We start from the raw sequence: 23,785 nt of genomic DNA on the forward strand, positions 1-23,785 counted from the left end.
AGTTTCTTGCAAAACATGTGGAAGGCCTATAAATATTTCTGCTTTCCCCCACTCAAATCAGAAATAATATACTACATTATTTTGTGGTATAAATTCTATAATCTATTCTTAATCTTATATTCTTTACTTCAACACGTTAGATGTATACATTGAATTATAAAAAAAACTTTGCAAACAACTTGAAATATAGTTTATTTTAATCAACTTTCACAGAACTCTTAATTGCATTCTTAAATTGCTAGTATTTCTTTTTAAAAATTATTTAAGTTCTTAAACTCTCCTGAGTTGCTTGTAGGTCTAGTTCATACTAGATCAGGGGTCTGCAAACATATTTAGAAGTCTGTACAGTAAATATTTTAGGCTTTGCAGATCCAATAGTAACTACCCAACTAGTAACTACTCAGCTACTAACTATTCAACTCTGTTACTGCAGTATAAATGCAGTCATAGATAATAAATGTGTAAGCAAACGAGTATGGCTGTGTACCAGTAGAACGTTATGGACAATGAAGTTTGAATTTTACATGATTTTCATGACTTGAAACCGAGCCCGAACACTGTGCCTTGAATGCAGATGCCATACCACCAGGACCCAGTTTCCTAGCTCCCTCCCATGGCTTACCTCATTAAACTGAGGGAGTGGGACACATAGCCCTATAATTTTCTAATCACTTGACTCATGAGGTCATTTGCTTCTCCATTAGATAACCTGTTGGTGCTCAGTATTGTATCAAGAGTGTCATTTAAAGAAATACCAGGTTTAGGTCAGCAAGTAAGTACCACCTACAAAGAGCTCTCAGACTTACTAAAGCACACTTGGCCATCATACCAACCAGAACAAAACAACCTGGTCAGGCAGGGTCTAATCTTACCACCTGTGGACTTCATGGACCACCATGACAAAACAGAGAAAGAATGTATTGCCATCCATCCATCTAGTGACAAGCCTTTGTACCTAACACCAAAGGCTTGCAACTCTGCAGTTTCACAAGACCAGCTCCCCCTTCATTGTAGCCTCTTTAAAAATCTCATTCAGGAGGGCTATAGTTCTTGAGACTTGGAGCTCTGCTACCCCCTCATCTGTCTAAAAATTAAATTTCTCTTTACCTCAAACCTCGTCTTCCTTATTTTGATTTTGCACCAAGAACAGGGACCCTACTTTCAATAGAAGTCTTTTGATGTTTTTCAACATCTAAAAATTTAATAAGTATTCTTAGTTTGCAAGCCATGTGAAACAGACAGTGGACAGAATTTGGTCTATGGGCCAGAATTTGCAGACTTTGCCCCAGACCAAGACTTAGACTATGAGTTGTGTGTCATGTGTCTCCAGAAGAGGGTGAATTTGAAACATACCCCAGAGAGACTTGATTTGCATTAGTTTTTTTTTATTACTCAGTCCCTAATTATTAGTTATATATTATTACAGTCACTTTCCTGTTAAAGTCAGATAACTGATTAAAAAATTATAGGGGAACTAGTTCAGAAATCATTGAAGCTAAGTAAATGAAGGACTGGGAAAATTCTAGAGTTACTAGAATAGTTCTTTTGTTTGCATTGTTTTTCAGAGACTGTATATCTGCAGAAACAGCCTTACACTCTGGCAGGATTCTTTATACTTCAGTTCTATGTATGTTACATATGTGTAAATCAAATACCATTTTGTTGAACTCCAAATAGTATTCCCTGTACTTAGTTGTATTTGTGTTTTTACTTTATTATACATTGCTTAAAATAAGCACATTTTTTCATTGGTAGTCCTTTTGATTAAACAGAACTTTATTTTAAAGGCTTTTGTCTTAATGAAATTAGTTAGAACTGTATTACCAATGGGTTTCTGCAGCTTGCCAAAGAAATGTCAATGTTTTCTTTAGCTGTTTTAAATACTTTGTACAATATCTTGTCCTTCTTTTCTTCCTTGCTCTTGAACTTGTGCCAGCTTGATTCATAATGTACTTCCTCTTGAAATGAGAGAAAAAACAATTTAGAAATTCCCAACACAGAACCTATTTTGTGGTCTTCTTCAAGGGAAAACCTGCTCAGGGTATTTTGTTTTTGTAGGACTATTGTTCATGCATGTTGCTTTTTTCCATTTTGTGCCACCTTTTTTCCATCTAATCTGTTCCGTTTTCACTCTAGGAATTTAGCATAATTCCCGATGTTTAACGTCACTAGCACATAACTCTTTCCTAACCTTGTCCTATAGCATTGCCGTCTCTTAGCATACTTTCTCCCTTATGCCTTGACTGAATGGCCCTTATCTCCTTCATTCTTTCATCCTCTGTTCATTGAAGGTTTAGCAAATGAGTGCTTCATGTCAGGTATAGTGCTAAGCACCCCACACATCCATGTATTTTTTTTTGGTGTAAGTTCTTTATCATCTTTTTTAAGTGGATTCCCTCTCACTATTCTCTGTCTGCTTTCCTTTATAAACTTAGACTTTTGCCTTTTATACTTTTAGTTCACTTGGTCTCTCCACCCTCTCCTTTTGCCACTGCTGGAACTGCTGCACCTTCTCCCTCTCAGTGCTGCATGGCTCAGTGCTGCCAGGCTTCCAGCTCCTTCTCCTCATTAAAACTGATGGGCCCTGGGGTGTTTATATAGAGGCCACAGTGCATTGATGCAGGTTTTGTTAGATAAGTATTGGGAATGGCATTCCCATTCCTCCTCCTGCTGGCACATCCCAGGACAGCCAGCTGAAGTAATCTTTATCCACAAGGATTTCTTCCTGGTTTATGCCTCCAGTTTTTGGTAAAAGGTCACAGAAAACCTTGGATTGTACTCTTCATTTGTTTTTTCCCACTGACTGAAGCTTTATGAAATATAACTGTCTTCTGTGTCGAAAATGTCTTATTTGTCTTAAAATGTCATTGTGTTATAAGTCCATACTGAATTATAGGCACACTTTTTCTTGATTCAGTGAGAGAGTTTTCAGTGTGAAACAGCTTACTGCCAGAGGACTGTGTGAAGTCTTACAGATTGCTGTTTGAACTCAACATTCTGTAGTTGAGCATCTTCCTATCAGAAATAGAAAGGACTTGAGGAATTACTCCATTTTCCTGAGACACTGAGATTTAGACTGATGAATGCTGGGTTCAGTGTCCCATGGGTGAAAATGTAGGATTGGAATTTGAGTCTTCTAATACCAAACATTTGTTGTAATGACAGATTTTTCTATAATGCTGATTCATTTATAGAATGGGCCGGTGCCATGGCTCACTTGGTTAATCCTCCGCCTGTGGTGCTGGCATCCCATTTGGGTGCCAGGTTCTAGTCCCAGTTGCTCCTCTTCCAGTCCAGCGCTCTGCTGTGGCCCAGGAAGGCAGTGGAGGATGGCCCAGGTGGTTGGGCCCCTGCACCCGCAATGGGAGACCATGAAGAAGCACCTGGCTCCTGGCTTTGGATCGGTGCAGTGCCGGCCGTAGCAGCCATTTGGTGGGTGAACCAACAGAAGGAAGACCTTTCTCTCTCTCTCTCTCTCACTGTCTAACTCTATGTGTCAAAAAAAAAAAAAACAAAAAAAAAAAACCACATTTATGGGGCGCCAGTGCTGTGGCGTAGCAGGTAAAGCCGCTGCCTTCAGTGCTGGCATCCCATATGGACACCAGTTTGAGTCCCGACTGCTCCACTTCCAAACCAGCTCTCTGCTATGACCTGGGAAAGCAGTAGAAGATGGCCTAAGTCCTTGGGCCCCTCAACTGCATGGGAGACCTGGAAGAAGCTCCTGGCTCCAGGCTCCAGATGGGCTCAGCTCCAGCTGTTGCGGCCAATTGGGGAGTGAACCAGTGGATGGAAGACCTCTCTCTGTCTCTGTCTCTCCTCTCTCTGTAACTCTGACCTTCAAATAAATAAGTAAATCTTTAAAACAAAAAAAACCCACATTTATAACAGTGCTTTATAGCTTCCTAAAAAAGTCAGTATTATTGATCTTTGATCTCAAATACTTGATTGCTATAGAAATCACAATATCAGTCTAAAATGGTTTGTCTTACAAGCTTGGCTATATAATTCCATGGCCTGGTATTACAGGAATGGAGACCTTTTAGAAAAATGGGACAGAAGACCAAGGGCCAGCAAAAAAGCACATAATGATACACCAGAGATTGTTGGGTGGACCCCACAAGGGATATATTCAGCTATTACTCATTTTTGTTGTTTTTTTTTTTTTCCTTCTTGTAACTAAAAGTTAACCACTTTTCTTTCTTCTTGGTCTTACAGACATCATAGTTGTGGGCCTTGAAATATGTTTTCTAATTGTGCTGCCATATTGATGGAAATCTGTCTCTTGAAGCAGATTAAGAATTCTTGCTAGCATATTTCCTTAGCAAAATGTGGTTATTCTATAAAGTTCTGTGGACTAAAAGACAGCTTTTGTGTTCACCAGGAAAGTCTTGAATTCAATCCTATTCCAGGCTGATGATAGATAGTCCAGCTTTGGGTTGGATTACAAGTAGGAAGAGGAATTAGGTGAATTTGCAGTATGAGTCTAGACCTCCAATTGTATGTTTATGCAAATATTCTTAGAGAGGTAAAATAGTTCTAGAAATGTTGTTCTGCTCTGTCAGGATGATCTTCACCAGGGCCACCTATCCATGAATGACCCTTGTGTCAGTTTGCTGCTTCACCATTTCTCGAAGACATGGTCCTTCCTCTTAGGCCTTCTTCAGTGGTAATTCTCTTTCCAGATACCTCTGTAGATGAATGTGTCCAGGTAGTACATTGGTGTGACTTACCTCCTCCCTCCCATGTGGAGGAAAGTGTTGGAGGTAACAGTCCTTACGATATGTAGCTTCCCACAACCATTTTGGTGATACGGCTTGTCCATAAGTCCCTGGGGGCCTTTACTGGAAATCTTATTGACACCTGTAGATTTTGGTTTAGGGATCCGTGTTGGGATTCTCTGCTTGCACACCTCTTTGATCTTTAAGTATTAAAAAAAAAAAAAAAAGATAGTTAATGGTACAGTTGGTAGGGGAATTAGACATTCAGAACATAGAGTCAGGCTCCAGGATTTGGTTTTGAAAACACTATGTTCTGGGAACACATCAGATTAAAGATTATGAAGTTAATAAATGCAGAAAAGCAATTCTGCCAACATATCTTGAATATATGCCTGAAAGAAGGCCTTTACTAATGGTAAGTACAATGATAGATTATTTTTCTTTGGTGGTGGTATAGTGGGAGATAGCAGTGTCCCAAATTAATCTCAACCAAGAGCCAAGAGATTGTCAGAAAAAGGTTAATTTCAACTGGCTGGTCTTGGGGAATTTCATGAGGAAAGTGTGTTTGATTTTTCCTTTAAAGCCTTTTAGGATTTTTGACGGCAAGGATGAGGGAAGGCATTCCAGGGTAAGAGAATGCTTTTGGTAACAGGATGAGTGAATATTTTGGCAATAGCCCTGAGGTAGGAAAGTTTCAAACTGAGTTGAGAAGTGGAGTAACTTCAAGTTAGGTTGCATTTGAGAGGAAGGATGGGAATGTAAACTGTAGCCAGATAGGGGAAATTGCACCTCTAGGAAAGTGGGTTCAGAAGATACATTGTGGAGGTGAAATTGTATTGGTGTTGTATTATATTAATTTGCTGACTAACTTACGCAGAATGAAAGAGCAGTGACAGGTCAAATGGTCTGGATTGTGAAAGTGGGTTAATGTAGTACGAACGAGTGAAGGATTGATTGAGTTCAGATTTGCTCAGAAATATATTCTTTATTTTCATGTTTATGAAAAAATGCTTTTAGATGAGAATGCTTACTGGTAAAGCGATGGGGAAAGGTGTTAGTTAACTGTAGATGTCCCCTTACAACCTAGAGTCAATTATTATTTTTCTCTTTGATTGCCTCATTCTTTCCATATATATATTCATAAATAACAATTACTTTTAAAGAAATCTTAAAATACATTAGTTTTCATCATAGATTTCTTATACTGTTGTTATGAGAGTATATCTTATGTTGCTTTTTGTTCTATGGGAATTTATCTCTGCCTTTTCGTTGTATTGACAAAGTACAGCAAAGTCCCTTTATCTCCTTATATATCCATTCACATGTATATGAGTTGTGCATATATAGGGTTTTAATTTTATTGTAATATCTCAAAAATACAACCTGATGTTATGAGCTTCAACATTTATTTAACTTGAATATGTAATTTTAACTCTTAACCATTGAGTATTTGGTTAAAATGTGTTAGCTGTATCTCTATTCATGAATGTTAAAATGAGATAGAATAGACTAGAATGAGAACATCAAAATGCATTGCTTGTACTAAAATATATGAATATTGTTGCAATTTATGTATGTGTATATGTGCATGTACATACTGGCTTAAGTTTCAACATGCTTTTTTTTTTTAATGGGGGCATGGATCATAGTAAAGAGTTTGAAATCCACTTAGCTAAAAGGAAAGAAAGTACTTGATGGGAAGCAAGAGGTTAGGCATTACCTGTTGGGATTGCTAACAAAACATAAGGGAAAGTCTTGGACATATTCTTTGATAAGACACTACGAATATATATAATCTTCTTAGTGAAGATTTAATGAAAGATGCAATAGCGATTAGGATTTAATAGTCGCATTCACTTATTTGTACAATCCCCAAACATTTTAATAATCTGAATCTATACAGAGCTAAAACTTTGTGCCCCATGGGGCGGGCACTGTGGCATAGTGGGAAAAGCTGCCACCTGCCGTGCAGGCATCCCATATGGGTGCTGGTTCTAGTACTGGCTGCTTCTCCTCCTATCCAGCTCTCTGCTTTGGCCTGGAGACCCAAAAGAAGCTACTGGCTCCTGGCTTCAGGGATCTGCCAAGCTCCGGCTGTTACAGCCATCAGGGCAGTGAACCAGTGAATAGAGGACTTTTCTCACTTTTCTCTGCCTCTGCCTCCCTGTAACTCTGCCTTTCAAATAAATAAATACATCTTAAAAAAAAAAAAGATTTGTGTCCTTCAATTATGGATACACTAAATGGGGAATATGTTTTGTTTTGGAACATTTAGTCAATATTCTCTGTGCCTGGATACTACAAGGGTGTTTTGGTTTTAGTTGTCTTATTTTTGGTACTCAGTCTTACACATAGCAAATGAGATGTTGATACTCTGATGTTATCTAATGGTATTCCTATAGTTCAATTTGATTTCATGGTATACTTATCTTCAGTGCTGAAGTGCTGCTTTAACATTTTTATCTCTCAAATAGCCAAAGCTTTTATGTTTTGTTTTTGTTTTTGTTTTAGAAAAATAGAACTCCACACACCAGTAAGGGTTTCATGAGATGAGCAGCTTCAACCATGATTATAGAAGTGATTAAGTTCTGTAGAACTCACACTCTCTGACTTAGGCATTTTGTTGTTCAAATCTTTTCTAGGAAATAATCGGAGAGGCAGACAATGATGTTTATTTTAGGAATATAATGAAAATGGACACAGTTTAAAACTGCTAGTGAATTACAGTATCCTCACAGTGAAATAGATTATCTTTAAACAATAATGCTTTGAAGATGTAGGAAAATATTTATTTAGAAGTATCAAAAAGCAAGATAAAAAACTGTATACATGTTTTAAATACCTATGCCTGAAGAGAAAATGCTAGAAGAAAACGTACTCATGCTGTTAGCATTTAACTCTGGCAAGTGGGGTTATAGATCCTTTTTATTTTTCTTACATTATCTGCATTCTCTACACTTTCTATAATAAGTATTACAAGTATAAAAAGCAGTACTAACGTATTAAGAGATTAGAAAAGGAGTGATATATCTCAGAGATTAGGACATTTCTGTGAACATCAGCCATGTTATTTGTAGTTGAAATAAGTGATGGACTGATCAAGTGTGCTGATAATATGACCATAGAATTAGTAATAGCCTGTCCAAGATAGGTTTCCGTGATAAACTTTGTCAAGATTTACATTGGTTAGCCAATTTAGTGTAAAAAAATCTTTGTTGGAATCTTAAATTGTAGATTTACTTTCTTAATTGTATATTCCTGGGCCTCTCCCTTAGATATTGTAATTCATTTGTCTGTGGATATGCCCTGAGATCCACATTTTTAACATATACTCAAGGTAATTTATTCTAATGTAGGTGGTTAGCCCACCACACTTTGAGGAACTAATTGCGTAGCTGAACCTTTTTTAGACATGAGCTTTAAGATTTCTTTTATGTGGGACTCTGGCCCAGTAGATAGTCCAGCACTGTGATAGCCCAGGGCATTGGGGGCCAGTGGTGACCTTGAAGAATGCTCATCAGAATCATCTGTGGGGCTTTTAAAATCTGGGCAAAGGCCCAGATGTTGAACTTGGATTTAAGATTGTCTAGGAGTGGAATTATGGGCATATGAATTTTTAGTGAGCACCACAGTTTATTAAATCTGTTCAGCAAACCAATTCACAAAGAATACAGTATAGGTGAGCTTATTTCTTTTAAGCAACAGTGATATGTGTTGGAAAAGAAAATGTGACTTGGGATGGTGGACATTTATAGGAGCTGACTGCCCAATAGTTAGTGAGTTTCTGTTTTTGTACTGTTCATGCTGTAAGCTTTGTGCTTTTCTTGGTAATTCTGATTTAGCTACATAGCTTTAACCTCTAGATGGCAGCAAAGGCTGGTTACTTTATTAGGACAACTCTAAATGTTATTTCCAAAAAATAAAAAAGATGCTGTTTTTTTTTATCGTATGAATTTTATACTTGGACATTTTTCAATAAATGAGGTATGCAGCTTTAAAATGTGTCATGTCTTGGATCATTTTTATAGAGCATCATGTCAAAGAGCTCCAAGTAAGTTTGTTTTATCCAAATTTGGAGTATATATTGCAGGAGGAATCCATGCATATGGCTCTTTTAAGACCACACAGCAAATGCTCTACTCCAAGTAGGAATCTCTGGGTTTCATCAGAAAGCAGATGTTTTGAAGGAGATTAAATAAATTGGAAAGCTCATTCATAAAAGAAAAAGACTTTTTTAAAAAAATGCTCAATTCAACTTAACAAGGAAGTTGAGATTTGGAATGGATTACAAGTATGAGGGATGCTGAGGCAGAGGCAATGGTTCTATCAAGGGAGCAGTAGGAGGAAAAGAAATCTATCTGTGGAATGTATTCATTAAATTCTAAGTGTTGGCTTATTTTGTCCCTAAGTTCTAAAAAGAAACCTAGCAATCTGCAAGATTCCCTGGTTGCTGTGAGTCACTGAATGACAGGGAGCCTTAGTGGCCAAAAGAAGTTTAGATGACATGTTTTCTTTTTTTCATTCATTCATTCATTCATTCTTTTTTTTTTTTTTTTTAGAAAACTTTTATTTAATAAATATAAATTTCGGAAGTACAACTTTTGGATTATAGTGGTTTTTTCTCCCCATAACCACCCTCCCACCCGCAAACCATCCCATCTCCTACTCCCTCTCCCATCCCATTCTTCATTAAGATTCATTTTTCATTATCTTTATATATAGAAGATCAGCTTAGTATATGCTAAGTAAAGATTTCAACAGATTGCACCCAAGGTGACGTGTTTTCAGTTGTAGTCAAAGTCGCAGTTCTCTCAACCAGTTTCTACATGACCCTTGTGTTCTTTCACATTATCATGGAAGGCTGAAGTTTGGAAATATACCAGAGCAAAACCAGCATTTATGAAAAAGCTATCAAATCCTAATTTGACAGCTGGAGTCAGGATGTTTCCTTTCTCAAAATGAATTTTGTGAGTACTTTGAACTTTCTGAAGCTGTGTTGTCAACATACTGTGTCCCTTCAGGAATGATCCTGACCCCTGGGACTGCAGGGCCCCTCATCACACCTTGACCTCTAAGGATTGAAAGGTTCAAGACTCCCAAGGACCTGGGTTATTTTGATTTGTGGTAATTGAGGACAAGTCGGGGAAAGACTAGATTCAGGGCTTCTGGACTTCCAAAGGGTCCCAGCTGTGGAATGCTTGGTCAAGGCCATGTTATCAGAATGACAGTGTTTTTGTATTTTTGTTTTTATCTCAGTGTTCAGTGGGAAAGTACATAAGTAATGATGATGGATATGGTGGTGAAAAGGAGGAAATGCTAAACTGGAGAAAAATTGCTTCAAAAAATTACTGCTTTATCTTCTTTTGTCTTTTATATTTTTTGGCAAATCACAGCTAATTTGTGTTGGGGAGGGGGAATAGAAATAACAGATAATGAATATGGCAAATAGCCCAAAGTTTCTTATGCTGCTTTGGCTTTTTTCCCTTGATTTTCTCAGGATTTCTTCATTATGTAATAAAACCTTATCACTAAAAGCTGTAGTTTTACACTGCAAGGGATACTATAATTTGATTAGCTACCTTTAGTTTTAAATAGTGTTTCACTGCTATGTTTTATATCACAGAGTTGTCCAGTTTCTGAGGTGAAAGTTCTATAACGTATTGTGGTTTGTGGTCACACCTAGTCACCTCTCCATCTGCCTTTCTGTGGTAACTACATAATGGACAGTGGGGGCAAGCCAAGAATAAACACTGAATTATAGTTTTTAGAATCCTTCCTAACTCCGTGGTTTTCATTTGTGCCAGACATAGAGCATCACATGTAGAAATACTTTGTTAACTTAAAATATATGAACCTGATTGTTGTCTAACTTGTTTATCTTCTTTCTTTCATTCGTCTGTGAGGGTTTTCTTTCATCTCAGCTTTTTTTTTTCTTTTCTTTCCTGTACTGATACCCTTTCTCCCCCGCTCTCCCTTCTTTTTCTTTCATTTGGACCCATTCAATTTTTTCACTTCTTCTCAGTCTTACATCTTAGAACAACTGTACATTTCTTCCCAGTACTTGAACAATGTGCAGTGATTTTACCATTATTGCAGCAGGAATTGGACTGCTAGGGGAAAGGAAATCCTGCCCCTCTCCTTCAGTGACCTGGCTGACCCCTTAGCCATTGTGTCTGGACTGAGCAGACAGATTACATAAACCTTGTACTCTGTGGAAGAATTTGCCACTTTCTGGCACAGGGGAATTGCAGTAAGGGCAGGATGGCCCCCCTTTCCCACCAAGTGAATTTCCTTCCTCATTGGCAATCTGAGAAAAACCTGGAATAGGGCCGTAGTTGATAGGTTTGTCTCTGAAAAAGTATTAATAATTGTCCATTGTTCTTCATAGTCTTCTCATTACCCTTCTTAGGAGCCAAAAGCAGCAGCCTCAAAAGCACTTACATTTTCCAAGGTTGCTGTAATAAATTTGTATTATTATAACCAGAAAAAAAAGTTTTATGTAGAATAAATGGGCTGCTTACAAATGTTACTATAAGAGATGTTGTACATTGCAGTGTGATCCCTACCACTGACTCCCTGCTTATTGCCCTGAAGGAATGGTTTACCTCTTAGGCTAAAGACTCTTTGAAGTTCTGCAGTTTTTAATTAGCTCCTCTTTCTAAAATTTTCTGTGGTTTAAAAAGTGACTGATACAGGTGTATTCAGGCAGGAACAACAGAACAGATAAGAAATAACTTTCATTTATTTTTTTAAAAAGAAGAAATAAACCTAGCTGATTTGTTAATACCGAAGGATATTACTGTATTCTTGAAGAATTTGTGTTGTTTAAAAAGTAACTGTGGGGCCCGTGCTGTGGCATAGTAAGTTAAGTCTCTGCCTGTGGTGCCAGTTTGTGTCCAGGCTGCTCTTTGAATCCATAGCGGCCTGGGAAGGCAGCAGCAGATCGCCCAAATACTTGGGCCGCTGCACCCATGTAGGAGACCTGGAGGAAGCTCCTGGCTCCTGTCATTGGGTCAGCCCAGCTCTGGCCGTTGCAGCCATTTGGGGAGTAAACCAACGGATGGAAGATCTCTCTCTCTCTCTCTCTCTCTCTCTCTCTCTCTCCCTCTGTCTGTAACTCTGCCTCTCAAATAAATAAATAATTTTTTAAAAATAACTGTATTGAAGAAGGTTGTTATGTTTTATGGTAGTTCATTTTTTTTTTTTTCTTACTTGAGAGATGGAGAGACCAAGAGCTCCCATCTACTGGTTCACTCTGCAAATGGCTGCAACAGCTGGATCTTGGGCTGGAGCTGGGAGGTACTTACTCAATTCAGTTCTTTCAAACACTTGAGCCATCACTGCTGCCTCCTAGAGTGTGTGCATTAACAGGAAGGTAGAGTTGGGAGCCAGAGCTGAGACTCAAACCCAAGTATTCCAGTATGAGACACAGGAATCTTAACTGTCAGGCCAAACACCTGCTAGAAATGGGTTTTGTGTTTCTTTAATTATTAAGAGGAGAGACATGGGACCAAATTGGAGACATTTTTTTGTAATGACAGTTTTTATGTGGGATGTTCCTGGGTTTGCAGTTATTGTAGTCCTGAATTGGAAGTAGAATTTAGAGAAAGATTGACAAAGGTGAGGCCTAACACTTCTCCTGTGAGCTGGGAAAAAACACAACAATTATTTAAAAGAAAAATGATCTTGGGAACATCAGTCTTTCCTTACTAGTAATAGTGATACTTGAGAAATAGAAATCTTAAATTAGGATCCTCCATCTAGCAATTTTTTTTAGGTTTCTGCAATGGCAGAAGTAACACCAAATATGGGTCTAAATGTGTGGTACTTTCTGAAAGGTGACTAGACCTGGATCTCTTGGTTGTCTTTTCTGGAAGGATCATTATCAGGACTAACAAGGTAGCCACCTCCTTACTTACTAAGCTTTGATGTGAATGATTGTGATGCTACTTTCCTAGATCATTTTCATTCACTTCTGATATTTTTCTCTTCAGTCTCCCCTGAGGCTGGTCAGGTACTTGTGCCCCTTGCTTATAGAATCCTGCCTGAAGATGGAGTTGGGCACTGACCACAGCCACTGTATTTTCTGAGTACAGTCTGTTGATTATAAGAACATGAGCTTTGTGGTCTTGCATCTAACATCTCCTTTCCTCAGCACCATCACCTTGTCAGTATTCTCCAATCCTGCCCATTTTTGTAGGAATTGGCCCCCAACATCCCTTTTCTCTTGTTATTCTAACTATGGCTTCAGGGTGGCAGGAGCAGTTGGAAGAGAGGCAGATCACCATTGGCTGTGGTGATCCTGGATGATTTCAGAATAGGTAAGCCATAAGCCAGATCTTTGCCTCTGGGTCTTATTTCATTTGATGAAACAGGAATTCTACCCATGTAGAGCAGTAGGGAAGACGAAAGAAAAGACCTGGATATGTTCAGGGGCATTTGAGTGTTCCAACTAAAGAGGCTGATTTGTGAGATGAAGCATAAGTAGACATTAGGCAACTGCTTATCACCATCGGTAGTGGAAAGAATCAAATGCAATTTTTAATGTTTCTCCTTGCATGGAGGTAGCTTCTTAGTTGCCGTGAAAGGAAAATGAGACAATGAAGCTAGACTTGCATTCACTATTCATTTTTGTCACATACTAATGGCCCTGAAGCCACTTTCCCTATATCTCAGCATTTTAATGTATTTAACTGTGAAATTGTGATAATACTCACTTTTTGGGATTGTTGTAAAATGAAACAAAGAACTACTTAAAGACTGTATAAAGATTAGTTTTTTCCCTTATGTTACTTTAGTTCACTACCCAGAAGCCTTTTAAAGGAGGACACAGAGCATTCCCTTGCACTTTGTTCAAAGCCCTTCATAATCAGAGCAAAGCATGCCCTTCTAGCTCTTGACCCAACCCACTCAGCTTCAGCCACACTGCACTGCACATTGTTCCTTGAATGTTGATTGTCCGCTGTCCTACCTGCCATTACACCTGCGCCTTGTGAGCTCCTGTTTGGAACACTCTTGTCCTCCATTCCAGTTTTCCTAATCCTCAGCCCCTGCCCAGATCTCATCTGTTTGAAACGTAAGCCCTGAGCTCCACCACAGAGTAATCTTCAAACTCTTTAAGTAGTTACTGGCTATACAATTCTCTCTATACTGGTATCTACATTTTAGCTCTGGCCTTAGATTCCAAATGTCAACACCTACACAACTGCCTACAACAGCAAAAAATAATAGTGGATATTTCATAAGTATTTGTCAGTTCATTCTTGTAGGTGATTTGTTGAGGAATGAATAAAGTTTGTATCCTAATAGAAGACATCATGCCTGTGGTGATTGTAAACTAATACAGACAAAATTGAAAATCCTCAGAGAGCACTCTTTTTAGAAAGGTCTAAAAGGTAGAGGAAGTTATGTCTAAAGTTCTTGAGGATCCTGCTGAAATCCATTTTCCCCACTAAGGTTAATTTAGATTCTATTTCTTCTGAAAGCACTGGAGAAATGAAAAGCACTAGTTAATCTGAAAGCTCCAATTTATAATATGGTATCTTTGAAAGAGACAAAAGTACAAGGTATTAATATAAATATAAATGTTCAAGTATGAACATCCTGTGGGCCAATGTGACAGTGAGTAGAAAGAAACATACCAGATGTGATGAAACTTCAGTGCAGATTTTAAAATTTGCTTTGAGGCTTATATTTAGTTGTGTTGAAGATTCTCATCTCTACATACCAGACTATGTTTTCAAATAAGGTGTTGATTTTTTTCCCAAAGCAAATTATATAAAAGTGGAATTGGCTTATAAAGTCAGTTGGTCCATTTCTCTAATATAGTGATTCTTGGGGGTTTATTTTGACCCTCACCTCTGGGAACAAAACATTTTTGTCATGACTGAGAGGATGCTGTGTGACAGGTAGTGAGTAGCAGTCCAATTGTAATACCTGATGTCCTAATGGAATGCTATTATTGATTGCTGTTCTAGGCAGTTGTTTAGGTGTTGAGATAGTTATTAGCACAGTACAGAATTGCATAGCTAGTAACTACCCTAGGAGTTTGAAGATTACTCTGAAGTGGAGCACAGGGGTTAGGTTTCATAAACAGATGAGATTTATGAAGTGCTGCCATTTGAGCAATGTTAATTCATTATCAAATTATAAACTAGTTGGAGGTGTTGGCCAGTTAGCTTGCTTAGACTCCAAGGATTCCATCCCTACCATATTGCCTTTAGGGGATACCTTTTGTGATGTATTTGACTACAAAAGCTTTACCCTTCTTGAAGTAAATGGTAGAAAAAGTGCATCAGTTGGAAAGGAAAAGGCTTAGAGTTTAATCTACATGAAAATGAATTTAAAGGAGGTTTAAGTGTTGGGGACTTTAGTAAACCACTTTCCTTTCTTGCATTTGTCCTTGAGGTGAATAGATGCTTTGTTTTAGTTCAACCAACTGCTCTCCTTAATGTGTTCTGGAGCATGCTACAAAGTTAAGTTGAGGGCCTGGAATATAGAGGAGAAACACAGCTTGTAGATGTCAGACAGCTCAGCAAAAGATTCAAGCGTCTCTGCTTTGCTATAGTCATTGAAAATAGAACTCTCCCAATAAATTGGTAGGTTTTTTGTTGTTGTTGTTGTTGTTGTTGTTTTGAGCTTTCCTTTACAAGAAGAAAACCTGAGAATGTCTTCTGTTTGTCATGCCAGCCACTAGAGGGCAGAATTGTCACAATTTCTGGACAGGTGTAATTTATTCTGAGTGGGACTACAGGAAAAACATATTTGCCAGTGTTTATCGATACAGGGATTTATAAAATAGTGGCATTCCAACTTTATAGTACAGATTAGTCAGCAGAGAGGTGTGTTACAGTTCTCTAGGGGAACCCGTGAGATTCTGATTTGATAGCTCTAGGATTTTCATACAGGTGTCTTAGATTTTGAAAAACACTGATTTAGAGACTGGGCATGCATTTTTGCATGATTGTCTTTTCTCTTGGGATTGCAAAGCAAAATGATTATTTTGGAGCAAATACTCAAGGATAGCAGAAACCAAGGATTAAGGTAAACTATAGAGTATTGGTTAAAGAAAGGTGTTTGCCTCCTTTTATCTAACATGTTTGAAAAGGAGACCCACTTTGTAAACATTCAAAAGCAAAGAAGCTACTAAAATTATGCTTTCATTTGACATTATATTTCTTTTTTTTAAGATTTATTTATTTGAAAGGCACAGTTACAGAAGTGGGAGGGAGGGAGATCATGCATGCTCTGATTATGAAGGGCTTTGAACAAAGTGCAAGGGAATGCTCTGTGTCCTCCTTTAAAAGGCTTCTGGGTAGTGAACTAAAGTAACATAAGGGAAAAAACTAATCTTTATACAGTCTTTAAGTAGTTCTTTGTTTCATTTTACAACAACCCCAAAAAGTGAGTATTATCACAATTTCACAGTTAAATACATTAAAATGCTGAGATATAGGGAAAGTGGCTCCAGGGCCATCTTTTATTTGTTGGTTCATTCCCCAAATAGCCATAACAGCCGGGCCAAAGCCAGAAGCCCAGAGCTGCTTCCCTGTCTCTCACATGGATGCAGGAGCCCAAGCATCTGGGCTGTCTTCTGCTGCTTTCCCAGGTGCATTAGCAGGGAGCTGGATGGGAAGTGGAGCAGCCATGACTGACTCTATAACAGGTGCCAATGTGGGATGCCAGCTTTGCAGGCAGCAGTCTAACCTGATATGCCACAGTGTCAGCCCCTTCAATCATTGAAGATCATAGATGCCTTAGACTACAAGTTTCTAACTTTTTTTTAATGAAATGTATTTCCTATGACAATCTCAGAGTACCTCTAATTTTGTCCTTTGGATGTTATGAGGACTCCATGCCTAATTGACATTGTAAGATATAGTGGTGGAGACCTCCTGAATAGTGTTTGTGTAATACTGAAATGATCGATCAGTCTGTTTCTCTCACTCATTCACACATACACACACACAAAGGATGTAAGAAAATGTTTCTGCAACTAAAGGGCACACTTTAGTGTACTGGTTAAGTTGCCTGTTAAGCAGCCTGCTTTCCACATCTGAGTACCTGGGTTCTAGACTTGCCTCTAGTTCCTGACTACAGCTTGTTGCCAGTGTAGGCCCTGGTAACCAGGGGTGATGATTCAAGTAATTGGGCTCCTGCTTGCCACACGGAGACCTGGGTGTTCATTGCTTCTGGCTTAGGCCTTTGTGGAGATTTGAGAAGTGAATCAGCAGATGGGAGTGCTCTCTCTCCCCTCTCTCTTTTTCTCGGTTTCTCTGACTCTGAAATAAAATTTTAAAAATTTAAAAGCTAAAAATCTAGAGTATGTCATTTTATGTGAGTTTTATAGAGAAGATGGTTTTACGGATAGTATGTTATTTACCATGAACTTAATTAGGGACACTTTAATAATCTACATCAAAATTATTAATTCAGCAGCCTCTTAACGTTTATTTTAATATGGACATGAATTATTATACTTGAAGCAATCCTCCCAGGATAGAGACCTCTAAAAAGGGGTAATGTTCGAAGGTTCAGTAAATTTCCTGTTATGTTAAATTAACCACTTAGGAAACCTATTTATAGTTAAAATCTGGTGCATACAATGAAATGAGAATTTATGTATTATAATTATGGAGTACAGGACTATGATTCCTTCCTTATGGAGTATTGCTGTGGTCACATAAGAAATTGAATACTTACAAAGTGGATGGCTGAGGACTAATCCAGAGTTCCCAAACTCTATTAGTTATAAGTGTGCAAAGAATGGATTTTCCTCCAACCCCCAGAATTGGGGCAACCAGGAACAACTAGGTAATAGAAATCCCTTGGCTGGTTATCACTGCCCCTTTATTGGTTTCCTGCCATGCATACATGTTTTCTGTTAGTGCCATTATGTGACAAAGTTGGGAATTCTTTCTAGATTCTGTTCATAGTTTTACTATCTGTTGATCAGTGTCTTCCAAAACATATCACATATGCTCTCTTGATTATTAACTAGAAATGATCTCATGCAGCAGCATTTATAGTATCTACTTTGAAAGGGCTTAAAAAGAAGTATGCAATTCCTTTTCTTCTTGCCCAAGGTGACTTAAAAATAGATTGAAAGACATCCAGACCATCATGTATTTTGTAATACAGTTGGGTCACTGCCGATTCCCAAGATAAATGTGTTTAAACAGAAGCTATCTCATTCATCAACAACCTCAGCTTTCACCCAGATTTATTTAATGATGATGCAAGCCCACAGCACTGGTGTTGTAGTTCATCACCATGGAAGTGTTTCTGTCAACAAATCCTTGCTGTGCTATCATGAATTGATTTAGCAGAGAATAATTGTGAAAGATTTCTTTTACTCTTGAAGATTTTTCAGTTTGCTGGGATAGCTAAATGAATTGTGTTTATAATCAATAATTGGCAGTAAAATTGACTGCTTGAATTAATGGTTAAGAGGTTGGTAAAAGGAAAATATCATGTCTGGAATCATTTGAACTTGATTTGAGGACCAGATTTGTCATTTAAAATGTTTCTCTGAAAGCTGCTGTTCTCTGCTCACTGGTATGGATGATGCTCAAGGTGACCTGTGAGCCAGGTGTCAGAATTTGCAGAACACTTGAGCTGAGTTTTTCTCACCTACCTTATAAATGACCTAACAATAATCACAGAAGAAATTCACAATATATCTCTTCCTTTAACTAACATACTATATGATTTTTTTAATGTACCTTTCCCATAACTTGTATTTATAATTATCTTTTGCTTTTATTCCTTGTTGAGAGGTTAAAAAAAAAGCTTCTGAATACATTCTACTCAAAAGCAGGATAATAGTGGCTACATTAAGTAACTAGAACTGTTTAGGAAAAAGGAACAAAAATGAAGTTTTTGCTTTGAAGCAGAGTGTTCAAGAGTTTATGTCATAGTGGTTGTTTCCAGATTTTGATGTAGACATACAAGTGTATGATTTATGGGAGTTTTGGTTTGTGGTAGAAATACAGTCAACTCTTGATGTCCAGGTAAATTGTATTTTCAAATGTGCTTTCCCTGGTCCTCTATCACATTTCAAAGCTTTTTACTTTCACTGACAGTTTATATGCACTCACAACAAGCAAATGATGCTGTTATCAGTAAACATTAAATTTCTTATAAATGCTATGCACTGTGGTGGGCAGCAGTGATACTGAAATACAGGCCAACCATGAAATTAAGCTTTTTCCTGGGAGATCTGATAGTTCACTTTAAAATCAAAGAAATGTAAATTTTTATTTGTTTCAATCACTTTCTCTTCCTCTAATATGTGATCAGAAGTTGACTGTACGAGGTAAATAAGTCCTATTTGTTTTTAACGAAGAACTGATAGATGTTATCAACAGTAAATAAAATTCCATTGTACATGCAAAAATATAACAAAATGAGCAAAAGAAAATTCAGCAAGCAATGGTAAAAATAACAAATTATTTACTGATTTATAATGTTAAAGTATTTCACCAAGACAAGTTGCAGTCAAATTAAAATGAGTTATGGAAAATAAAATACATAAAGATGTATTTATACAAGTGCAGACTAAATATTTTCCATATAGTTATGTAAATGAAAAGATATACAGTAAGTGCACACTTGATATGACTATGCAGGCAACAGTTAGTTTTTGATACTCTTGTATAGTTCATGCACAGGCCTTTCCAAGGTACAAATTCAGTCAGTCTTTTGGGGATTTAGAGGGATGATTAAAAAAATACTTGAGTTCCTTGCAAGACTATCAGTATGGACTGGATGAGGGTGAGGATGGTCAGTTATATATATTACTTACTGTAATTTGTGATTGTCGAGGAAGAGGTGTGGTTGTTGGTGTGATAGTAATACTGCTGGTGACTTTATTGGTTGTTTTGTTTAGTGCCCCATTAGTTAAGTTTTGAGTTCGGTTATCCTGCGGTGGTGTTGAAGGACTGGCAGGTCTCACAGGGCTGGCCACCGCTTGCACGTAAGGACTTCCTAAGTGAATGTGGATTTTATTATCCTCAGTAGTTATCACACTTGAGCTATTACTATTTGAACGTTGAAATTGCCATGATGACTGCCGGTCTGGGGAGACTCTGAAAATTGCGTGCTTGGCACTGATTTCTATTGGGTCTGGGGAGCGTCCCTGCTCAGGAGAGCTAGCTGAACCAGTCACAGCCAAAACCTGAATAGGTGACATTGTCCTTTCTGGAGTTATAGAACCACATGACTCAGGGGTCTGCGCTCTGGCAAAGGTTGCCATGGCAACAGGGGACATGCCTTGCTCTAAATTCATGAGGCATTCAGTAGAGGTCTTAGACTTCACTGGTGTTATGGATGCATTCTGGAGGATGGTTATCCTTTGTTTTGGGGTGCCACAGTTTGGTATTACCGCAGTGCTTGTATAAGAGTGAGGACTCTCTGTGTTTGGACTTGTGATTTCAAGAGTGGCTGTGTTTTGGACATGGTCTGGAGTTACCTTTATATGAAGCGGCTGCCCAGGTGTGTGGCTGAGAACTAGATCTCCAGGTTGCACAAAGTTGCCATTGGGTTTAGTTTGTATTTTTCCATTCTGAGGATGGCCCTCCTTGGATTTCATCCAAGGAATCCATAGCTTCCTGTTAACAGGACAGGGAGCAGATGGGTTGCATTTGAAGGACAGCACAGATTCTTCCTCATTAGGGTCCTCATCCCTGTCCTCACTTTCCTCATATAACTGACCATTGATGACTGCTCGTTCCAAAGGAATGAGGCTCTTGTAATCAGGCGGTTCGTTATCTCCTGCTTCTGTTTGAACTTCTTTAGAAAATACTTGAGGGTCAGAGATTCTTCTTCCATTGAGACTAGGTCGAAGGCTCTTACTGAAGTGCCGGTACCTCTCTAACTCTTTAGTGAGATTTTCAATCTCTCTTCCCAAATCCCTGTTTCTGTTTTCTTGCTGATTCAGTTTCTTCTGCAGAACTGAATGATCTCCCTGGAGGTGACATATTAGGTCCTCAGTTGCCATGTATTCATGAATTTTCTCTTTTAATGCATCCACTTCTCTGGAGAGGTGCCCTGACTTTGCTTCTTCTTCTTGAAGCCTTTTGAAAAGCCATTGTTCATGACTGGACTCTGTCTTTTCTGCTAACTTGTACTTGGCAAGTTCCATTTTAACATGTTCCAGCTCCTCAGATAAAAATTGAGCTCTGTCTCGTTCATTAGTGTACCTTCGTTCTAGAGTCTCATATTCATCTTCTGTTTTCATGAGGTCATCCTCAATGGCTTTCATATCCTTTAGCTTCAGTTTCAGTCTTTCTACTTCTTGAGAGAGCTCTTTAATCTTATTGTTTTCCTGGTGTAATGCTGCTGCGGATTTACCAGAGTCTTGATTTAATTTGTTTTTTAGGAAATCTTTCTCAGTTGCTTCTAGTGATTGAAGCCTATTTTTCAGCATATTAACTTTTGACAGGAGATCATTTCCTTTCTCTTCTTCTGCTTTCAGTTTGTTTTTTAGGTCATCTCTCTCCTTGGTTACACTGTACATCTTTTCTTCCACATCAGTTTTGGACTTGAGGGCCCTTTTAGTTTCCTCAATTAATTTCTCAGTTACTGTTGTTACTTTATTTTGCTCCACTTGAAGCTGAGAGGAAGCAGCTTGTAACTTATCTTCAGTTTGCTTTAATTTTTCACTCATTGTTTTCCGTTCATCTACGAGCATCACTGTTAATGTTTTCAGTTTAGTTAAATCCTCTTTTAGGGTAAATTCTGTCTTTTCCAGTCGACTTTCAGTGGCTTCTAGCTCTTTGATCCTCATTTTCAGACTCTCAAGTTCTTGAGACAACTGCTTTGTGGTCATTCTTTCTTTTTCTAAATTGCATTTCAGAGAGTAGCATTCTTGTTTGCTTTTGTTGAAAGCATCTTCTAATTTTTCCAGAGCCATAATCCTTTTATTGAGTTTTTCGACCTCTAGCTTAAAATCTTTACTCTGTGCTGTTTCCTTCTCGAGCCTCTTGTTGAGATCTCGGCATTGCTCCTCCATTTTTATGAGCTCTTCATCTTTCCCTTCCATATCTAGCACGCGTTTCCTGAGCTCTTCCACCTCAGCCATGATCCCAGCATTTCCGCATTCTCCCTTGTTGATTTTTTCTTTTATGTCTTGTAGTTCCTCTTCTGCTTTTCGTAAAGACCTGTTTGTCTCTTCTAACTCATCAATTTGCCGGCTGAGTGCTGCCAGCTTTTGTCGGAGCTGGCGATTTTGACTGTCCTCATTGGTGAGCTTTGCCATAATTGTCTCTTGGTTCTGGTGGAACTTTGTGGTCTGTGTTTGCAATTCTTCTTCTAGTCTGGTTGCCTTCTTCTCTTCTTCCTGAACTCTGGCTTCAGCAAGGACTAGTTTAGCATGTGTTTCCTTTGCACTTGTGGTCAACTCTTGGATTTTCTGTCTTTGAAGGGTGAGCTGCGCTGTTAGCCTTTGTTGTTCATCCACCACCATTAAAGCAAAAGATTTCAGCTTGGTCAGCTCTTCTTTCAGGGCAGTGATCCGCTTCTCCTTTTCTTGCTCTTTCTTCTCCTGGGACTCAGTTTCTTGATCAATCAGCTTCTTTAACCTGAAACATACAAGAGCACATTCTGTCTTGTGATTGGTGCTTTAGTTAACTCATTTGCTGCTGTGATTAAACATTTAGACAGATTTTATCAGTTCATGCAAAATACGCTAAGGAGTTCCTGTTTGATGAGGGAGGGAATCTTGATAAACAGGCATCTTGTTTATTTATTTGGCTACTAACAATTAGTAACAGGTGCAGTTCACAAGAAGAGTAAGAGCAAGAATTATTTGGCTTACAAATTGCGGGCATAACATGTAATCATTAGGCAGTCTAGCCTGAAGGCTGTGAAAGTAGGGATAAGCTTGAGATTCAGTTAGATCTGGCTTCAAGACTTAACCTACTCTTAACAGCTAATTAACCTGGGCAGTTACTTATTAAACATCTCTAAACTCAAATTTTCTCATGGAAACTAGGGACAGTGATTATATTAACCTCAGGGGCTTTTTATGAAAATTAAATGAGATAATTCATCTGTGATTCTCACAGTCCTGGCTCATGGCAAACTTGATGAGTGTTCATTGTTGCTGCTGTTTCTTTTTTATTATTATTATGGTTATGTTTATCAAATGGTTTTCTTGAACCTGTTAAAATATGTGTTGCATTAATCTTTGTGTGTTCAACTCCTTGATTCTTAGTTAAGGTAAAATTGTATTCACATTGCTTGGAAGTAATTTACTTCACAGATAGACCGCTGTGTCAGTTAGATTTATATTAGCATGATGCTAGACTGTACATATGCTTATCCTCATGGTATATAGCAGTTAAATAAAGGGAACAGAGAAGCATCTGAGTGAATTTGGAGTTTTTATAACATCTGGAAATAGCCTGGGGTTTGGTAGGACAGAGTTTATCGATGAGAGTCTAATCCAGGAAACCCTGAAGCAGAAACTTTTACCAAGAACGTAATGATTCCTTCCTAAATGATGACTATTATAACATGCTATTTTTTCTTTTATGTTTTAAATTTGTCAGCAAAACGAGGGCATTTTACATGACGAGTATAAACTATCTCTTCCCTTGGTAGTGAGGTCGTAGTTTTAAATTTGTGGCACTCTTAATTACACTGGGAATGATCCGATTATAGAGGGCGTGATTACAGCTCTACAGTATTGTTACACAGAAGTGAAAATATAAAAGATAAGCTTTTATAAATATTTGCTTTCTGATCAGTCATTAAAGGTTTATAATGCTATCCATATATCTTTACTATTAGGGATGAATTAATTATCCAAGGAATGTATTCTTGTGACTTAACTTTCTTTTAGAAATTTGTTTAAGGGGGCCGGCACCGTGGCTCACTTGGTTAATCCTCCTCCTGTGGCGCCCACATCCCATGTGGGCGCCGGGTTCTGGTCCCGGTTGCTCCTTTTACAGTTCAGCTCTCTGCTGTGGCCCGGAAGGGCCGTGGAGGATGGCCCAGGTGCTTGGGCCCCTGCACCTGCATGGGAGACCAGGAGGAGGCACCTGGCTCCTGGCTTTGGATCG

General features: G+C 38.3%; 2 protein-coding genes across 20 annotated transcripts in view; one reads left to right on the plus strand and one right to left on the minus strand.

Annotated features, from left to right (window-relative positions):
* Window positions 1-23,785, plus strand: part of CMSS1 (cms1 ribosomal small subunit homolog) — a 406,733-nt gene that overhangs the window by 11,318 nt on the left and 371,630 nt on the right. The window lies entirely within an intron of this gene.
* Window positions 1,759-23,785, minus strand: part of FILIP1L (filamin A interacting protein 1 like) — a 299,608-nt gene continuing 277,581 nt past the window's right edge. For 8 of the 11 annotated variants that reach the window (XM_070071972.2, XM_070071975.2, XM_070071973.2 and 5 more), the window contains 2 exons: window positions 19,525-22,300; window positions 1,759-4,918 (listed from right to left, as the gene is read on the minus strand). In XM_070071972.2, the coding sequence (XP_069928073.2) occupies window positions 4,727-4,918; window positions 19,525-22,300 (2,968 nt within the window). In that variant the 3' untranslated portion in view covers window positions 1,759-4,726. Of the gene's footprint in view, window positions 4,919-15,892; window positions 17,000-19,524; window positions 22,301-23,785 lie in introns of those variants that run through there. The other 3 variants (XM_051859372.3, XM_070071976.2, XM_070071977.2) reach the window with 1 other exon arrangement.

The sequence above is a fragment of the Oryctolagus cuniculus genome, chromosome 4 (assembly GCF_051225735.1).
Source record: "Oryctolagus cuniculus isolate XC-2025 breed Fujian yellow rabbit chromosome 4, ASM5122573v1, whole genome shotgun sequence".
Lineage (NCBI taxonomy): Eukaryota > Metazoa > Chordata > Mammalia > Lagomorpha > Leporidae > Oryctolagus > Oryctolagus cuniculus.